The sequence below is a fragment of the Hippoglossus hippoglossus genome, chromosome 19 (assembly GCF_009819705.1).
Source record: "Hippoglossus hippoglossus isolate fHipHip1 chromosome 19, fHipHip1.pri, whole genome shotgun sequence".
Classification (NCBI taxonomy): domain Eukaryota; kingdom Metazoa; phylum Chordata; class Actinopteri; order Pleuronectiformes; family Pleuronectidae; genus Hippoglossus; species Hippoglossus hippoglossus.
In genome coordinates this window covers 9524030-9531219 of record NC_047169.1, presented here as the reverse complement: position 1 = coordinate 9531219, position 7190 = coordinate 9524030, and the positions used below count along the sequence as shown (strand labels likewise).

The following is a 7190-nucleotide window of genomic DNA, read 5'->3' as shown; positions in this document are numbered from 1 at the left end:
GCTTGGTCAGACTGATTGATATAACAACAATAATGCAAAATAATGGTAATACATATAAATGTAATAATATTATTATTAATGATAGCTGAACCAATGAATAAGAGCAGAAATGATCATAATAAAAATGTGGATACCAACAGGCTAATGTATCAACAACAATAAATTAGACAACTCCTTTTCCTAATAATACTAATAATAATACTAATAATTTCCATACTAACAGAAGGGTCAACACTACTTCAAAAGCCATGCTTGTATTTACTTAGTTTTATTGTTGTGTGGTTTTATTTTTTATGTGTTATCATTATTTATTCATAGTTTAGATTCTAAAGTGATAAATCTGTGTCTCCGAAGAAATCTGACCTTGAGCCTACAGAAGAGTGAATAGCCTGCTTTGTTGTGACTCAAAACACCAAACCTGTTGAACCTGTTGGAAAATGCAGCTGACGCACACGCGCACACACACGTATACACACGTATACACACATAAGTTGCCATAGTCACATTTTGGGACTTCATATAGTCTCGCATTCCTTTCCAGAGACTGTAATCAACATCTGAACCATATACTTTATCCCAAACAGCTTCTGTCCCCAACTCAGGGTTTTTTAGCCAAAGGTACACACACACACACACGCACACGCACTACCTGGCGCAGTGAATGACGACGTCACAACCCGTTTCCAATGGCACATGAGGAATGAGGAAGAGGAGTCATCAATGGGACAGAGAGAAGAATAGCCCTCACAGCCCTCACTAAACAGAAAGTTGTGTGAGAGTAAGTCATTGATACACCAGGTGTCAACCATCACTGGAGACAGGAGGGATGCCGCGCTGCTGTGCTGGAGGCTGTTGGGCCAGTTTCGTGGACCGACACCGCTCTGCGCTGAATTTCGCACTGCTGGTTGCCGGCTACATCTTCTACCTGATCGTCGGCGCCGGCATCTTCTCCACCATCGAGCTGCCCTACGAGCTGGAGCTCCGGGAGCAGCTGCAGGAGGCCCGCCAGGACTTCCTGCGCAACAACACCTGTGTGTCCGACGCGCGCCTGGAGGAGCTGCTGGTCCGAGCGCTGGAAGCCACTAACTATGGCGTCTCGGTGCTGGGGAACGACAGCGACCGCAACTGGGACTTCGTGTCGTCGTTTTTTTTTACCAGCACCGTGCTGACCACAACAGGTGAGGCCGGGACACAGGTGAGGGGCTCCAACTCTTAGACACTGCGGAGTGAGGATTGGCCATGGGCTGGAAGTGAAAACCCAAAGCTGTAGTTCTTTTAGTAGCTCCTCATGAAGACAGCCTTTGTAAAGAGTTTTTATTGTTCATTCTAACAAAAGGCTCAATGGATAAGATCCCCTCCCAACACTTTAATTTAACCAGCAATGTTTTCTTTTCTACAAAAAAGTTCAATAAACATCTTTCATAGTCCAACATTAGTTATTCCTTAATTCTCTAGAATCCACATTTTCGTTTGAAAAGTTTAACCTTGACAAAAGATTTTTCCTCCATGAAAAGTTGGCTGTATGTGCACTAGAAGTTTCAATCGTCTAACTACTTTGTTTGACTTGTATATATTCAATCACTACTCAAATCATGTTTGTGTCATCTATATATAAAACATCGATATATCTTAATACACATCAATGGGAAAACATTCACCACAGTGAATGTCAAACACCAAAATAAGTCAAATACATTTCTGAGTTGAGGGGGATTTCAATAAATCATTTATACTTCATGGATCATTTACAGCTCATTAGCCATTAATCCCAACTTTCTGTTGGTTGATTTAGGTTCTAAAAAATACCTCTGCCAGGAATTTATCTATTTGCTAACTTCTAAATGGTGATAATACACTAGAATACAGTAAGATATCACTTCTGCATTAATACAAGTTTGAATAACTGTAAACGAATGACCAAACTCTACTTATGTCATTGTTTTTTTAAGTCTACATAAAGGCAATAGACATTTGCCTATGAACATTGAAACAGCTTCTGACTGCTGTAATCATTCCTCCTTTTCATACTGACTATCAAAAGTTCCCTCTAGTGCTTACAATGGAAGTGATAGAGGACAAAACCTTGAAAATGTCCTCAAAAGTGTATTTGAAACTTGATCTAATAAGAGGCTTTTGCCGTCTGAGTTAGGCAAATAAGTATGTTGTTGGAACTCTCTCTTTGTGTTTCCATCAACAGTGTTCTCCTGTTAAGCTGCAGTGAAAGGACAAATGACAACAAGACATTTATGTACCAGAAATCTGTAACTTCGGAAGATACTCTCTTGATCTCAGGCCTCACATTAGCTTATGATAAATTTAGGACATGCTTGAAACAAGGACTGTGGATTTTGTCCCTCATCACAGACACAGCAGTTGCATCAGGAAGGAACATTCAAAAGCCTGGATGAATAGGAGGAGTGACTGCAGCAAGTAAAACCAGTTTCATTGTCTGTATGGGTATCTGCGACTCATTTAAGACAGAATCCTTTGAAGCTCTAAAAAAGGAGACGAAGGACGATAAAAACCTACCAGTAGAATTTCTCCCAATCAATCAAAAATCTATTTATATAGACATTCAACAAATTAAATGCAATTTAAAGTGCTTAGCAGGTAATTGACAAAAAATAGGATGTAAAAATGATTAAGAAATTAGTTAAACATTCAAATTTTGAGACTAATGCATACCAAAGTAATAAATAATAGAAAAGACAACAATAAAATAAAGTTACAATAGTACAATGTATGCAAATAGAAGTTGTAAAAACAAACAGTAAAAGCAACAACAAAAAAACATGAACTAATAAAATAAACTACACTAAGATAGTAAAAGGTCAGTTAAGTTAAATAGAGTAAAAGTAAATAATAATGATCAACACTAAAATTGTATAAAGAATTCCTGAACTATTTGTTTGCCATAAATTAATGATTTAATGTGAGGACCGACTTTGAGGTTACACTATTATGTGGCTGTATTATATTTTATCATGGAAAGCAGTCAGTGAGAAAACAATTATTTGTGGGTCACCAGTCAAGGACAGAAAGTAAACTGTTTACATAGTTATCTTTTAGGGTGTTTAAAAGTTTATATTTACTTTAAGAACATCTTGTGAGGCTTTAGTTGTTGAAGCAGCTCTTATTCAGTAAATAGATGCCGGTTTGGAAATGTTGGTGGGGAATGATTGTGGGTTTAATGAGAATTAAAATCCCTGGAGCTCCATTAACCCATGTGGCTGTTTAACTGTTAGTTCTGCTGAAAGGAACTCATTAAAATCCACATAGACCCCACTCACCCTCCAGCCCCCTGTCGTGTAAACATACATAGGTTAACTTCATAAAAAATGTAAATTAAAACTCCATGAATAATTCACTTATATATTTAGCATGGTTATTAACAGTTATAGTCTTAGACAGAGAAGACATGCTGCTCTTGATTGAGCCTCAGTCTTTTTGTCTTTCTCGTTGTAAAGCTTCACAGAGTCTAAATGGCCCATGCAAGAATCTCACTGCTATAATTAAGACTGTGCTGCATTTTCGTTTCCGTTTTCAGGTTATGGTCACAACGTTCCTCTCTCAGATGAAGGGAAGGCCTTCTGCATCTTCTACTCCATCTTTGGCATCCCCTTCACCCTCTTCTTCCTCTCTGCCGTGGTGCAGAGGATCATGGTCGTGGTGACGCAACGTCCGGTGGCCTACTTCCACCGCCGATGGGCCATGTCTAAATCGAAGTTTGCCTTGATCCACGCCACCTGCCTCACCATCTTGATGACCCTGCTGTTCCTCATCATCCCAGCGTGGATCTTCATCAGCCTGGAGAAAGACTGGAACTTTCTGGAGTCTCTGTATTTCTGTTTCATCTCTCTGACAACCATTGGCCTCGGAGATTATGTCCCTGGAGAGACTCACAGTAAAGAAGCCAACCCACACCCACAGCTATACAGGCTGACTATAACAGGTGAGTCGATGGCTGAATATACGGCCACCGCTGTCAGGCGGAAGACTTTTATCTCCAAAAGTAAAAATATTGAGCAATTATGGACAACAGGCTTTTGCAGCAGTTTTTATTGTAGCCCAGGTCTAGAACAGGTTTCATGAGGCAGAGCATTGGTGAATTGTCCCATTCTGTAGAACAGTGAATCCCAACTATAGGCTGTAAATCAAATTGAATGGAGCATCTCCCCTTCCTCCTAACATCCAGAAAGCAAGCAAGCAACAATAAAAAAAAACATTGCCATCTTGCAATTTTGAATTAATGGTGGCGCTAGAGGAAAAGTCAGAGGATCCTTTATTAAAATCTTTTTTAAGTATCCCGGTTTTAGTCAGGGAAGGGCCCTGCGTTCTTTAATGTATTTAGCCTAATCTTGAGTAATTAATGTTGAAGGTGTGGTTATCTTGTTTGTCTGGTTTCTGACCGACACACTTTCACTGTCCTGAGATCCTGTTTTCACCTTTAATGAACTTTAACTTCACTATTAGTAGTATGTACGTCTCTTAAATATTTGAGCAAACTGTATTGCAAACACTTACACAACCAAATCTGTCAGGAGAGAAATGTGGCACCATGTCAACAAACACCTACCTTTAACTATTTCTAACAAAACGAGTAATCAGACGTCTCTGAAATCAATATGAACAAAAACGTAATAACACATTTTCTTTGAGACTTCACCCTTTTCCCCTTTTAATAACTTACAGTAATAATTCCCCTTAAATGGAAATAAGACAATAACCTGAATCAGGCTCCCAGTGTGATTGAATTCCATATGATCTCTCCCTTGGATACACACAACTCACACACAAGCCAGCCCATAATGTCATGATAGCCCCCAAAACCAGTTTCACTGTCCAGAGCAGTAAAATCAAAGTGAGGTACCTTGGTCCAGTGGCGTGTTCGATCACGTGACAGAAGGGGGGCGAGCAGGTGTCCGGAGATGACGTTTCCTCTCCCGCCTGGTCCTGGAAGCCCTGGGTGTTAGCTGTTAGCTTTGTAGCTTCTAAGTCTGTTAAATCCTCACGGTTTTCCTCCTCGAGTTAGCTTTGCACTGTGAACACTGTGTGCGAATGAGCTAACCCGCACCTGAAGCTAAAAGCATTAGCTACAAACACGACTTTACAACAAGTTCGGGTAGAATTTTTGTCCATTTTCTCTCAGACAATTTGCAGGAAAATATTTTACCACTAAAAACACAAACTACACATTTGTTTGCTCAAACTTTACACGGGCTAATTAGTGAGTCAAGCGTCCACATCGCACTCTCACTCTACTTCCGGTCTCTGCGCGACTCTGAGTTACCTCCAGCCAATGAGAGAGCAGTATTACTCTAAATCTCCTCACACTACTTCCTGTTACTGCGACGAACCCTTCACAATAAAACTAAAATGTTTAGAACTATACATCCGTTTCTTATTACACTTATTTAATACACTGTGCCCCTTTAATTGTTCATGAAATTACTTTTTAACCATATTTATGATATAACATTACACCTCATGTGGGCTTTTAACTAAATAATTGCTAAGTAGTTATATTTTCTAGTCTTGACCACACAAAGTGCTTCACATGACAGTTTTCCGATTCACCGATTCATTCATACAGTGCATCTATATTGTGCAGCACTTTCTCGATCACACATTACTCACACTCTTGGCACAGCCATCAGGGGCAATTTGGGGTTCAATATCTTGCCCAAGGACACTTCGGCATTCTGGGATCGAACTGACAACCCTGTGGTTAGTGGACAACCTGCTCTGCCTCCTGAGCCCCAGCTGCCCATCTAAGTCACATGCTTTTATTCTTAACAATATTTCTATTACAATGTATGACATTTTTAAAAGGTTACGTACATATTTCCATTTTTTTTGTTCTCTACCAGCTCATGCTATTTTACCATTTTGGCTTCCCTGATAGACAAGTTCAAACAAAGCCGTGACTGTTTGCCACCACACCCATTATTAATGGGACAAACCTTAGTAAGATCTTATCAGTCACATGGTGCCATTGTGTGTGTGTGCTCCCCCAGTCTACTTGCTGCTGGGCCTGGTGTGTGCCCTGGTGGTGCTGGAGACGTGCTGCGAGCTCCCCCAGATGAGACGCCTCCGACAGAGGTTCTACCAAGAGAGTGTTCGGGAGCTGGACTCCGAGACCACCAACATCATCGAGCGGGAACACAAGATTGACCAGCTACGTGATGTCACGGATCATGTGACAGATACCCTACCGGTCATCTCATCCGTGTCCGAGCAGGCTGCATCTTTACGGCAACTCAGCAAGTCAGCCCCTTATATCCCAGTATCGTCTGATAACAGAAAACTGAGATGACATACTGTTTTTAAGGGACTGGTGTATGAATTATTGCTACATATTTTGCTGCTCGGGACATTCTGGCAATGACGTCAATCTTTATAAGCAGTCTGACCATTGCTTGTGCCATTTAATTGCTTAAAAAGTGATTGCTTTCTGCTGTTGCCAACATCAACACGCATTTTTGTAGCAGCAGGAACTGCCCACAGATTATCAGGATGGCGTTGTTTTCTTGTTCTCCCCTGCTGCTCCCATTCCCTGCAGATAAGAGCTGGATCTGTGACACAGAGGAAGGGCCGGGCCCCCGAACGGAGGGAAACCCCACGAGTTTCCACTTCCTGCCAAAGTCTTGAGGCAATAATTCCAGCACAGGATTTTACACTCCCTTTTTGCACAGTGTATAATCTACAGCGGTATTTGCATAGGAAATTTGCCTTCGCAACAATCGTGAAGTATAACAAGCAGAACGAGGCACACCATCACTTTGGGTATTGTACATTATATGGAAGAATTCCGAGTAAAAGATCAAATAAGGGCAAGGACGAATACATTAATTTTTTCTGATTGCTCACAGGTGATGATTGGCCTTCAGCTCCAGATGGCATGTTTACACTGTGGTGTTTATACTGAAACATGTTCCCTGTGGCCACTAGAGGGCAGCACTTTCATGTTATATACAAAACTGTGTTATTGAAAAATGCAATTAAGGTGCAAGAATATGTCATTTTGACAAATAAGTATGAGAAAACATGAAGTAGAACAAAGCAGTTTTTGATATAGCTTATATTTTGTCAATGTTGTCTCAAAGCTAAACTGAATGTAAATGATATGGTGGCGGATGTTTTTATGCCTTTAATTTTTATGTATTTATTTGCACACCAGCTTAAAGAAG

General features: G+C 40.5%; 1 protein-coding gene across 1 annotated transcript; it reads left to right on the top strand.

Annotated features, from left to right (window-relative positions):
* Nucleotides 1–453: 453 nt before the first annotated feature.
* Nucleotides 454–7013, top strand: LOC117752557 (potassium channel subfamily K member 1-like). Its single transcript, XM_034569984.1, has 3 exons — nucleotides 454–1178; nucleotides 3548–3952; nucleotides 6018–7013. The coding sequence occupies exons 1-3, from the start codon at nucleotides 827–829 to the stop codon at nucleotides 6314–6316; spliced, it is 1056 nt and encodes a 351-aa protein (XP_034425875.1). The 5' UTR covers nucleotides 454–826; the 3' UTR covers nucleotides 6317–7013.
* The last annotated feature ends 177 nt before the right edge of the window (nucleotides 7014–7190 follow it).

Coding starts and splice junctions, on each gene's coding strand:
- LOC117752557 (XM_034569984.1), top strand. CDS start 827: ATGCCGCGCTGCTGTGCTGGAGGCTGTTGGGCCAGTTTCGTGGACCGA. Junction 1,179..3,547: donor CACCGTGCTGACCACAACAG/GTGAGGCCGGGA, acceptor TTCCGTTTTCAG/GTTATGGTCACAACGTTCCT. Junction 3,953..6,017: donor ATACAGGCTGACTATAACAG/GTGAGTCGATGG, acceptor GTGCTCCCCCAG/TCTACTTGCTGCTGGGCCTG.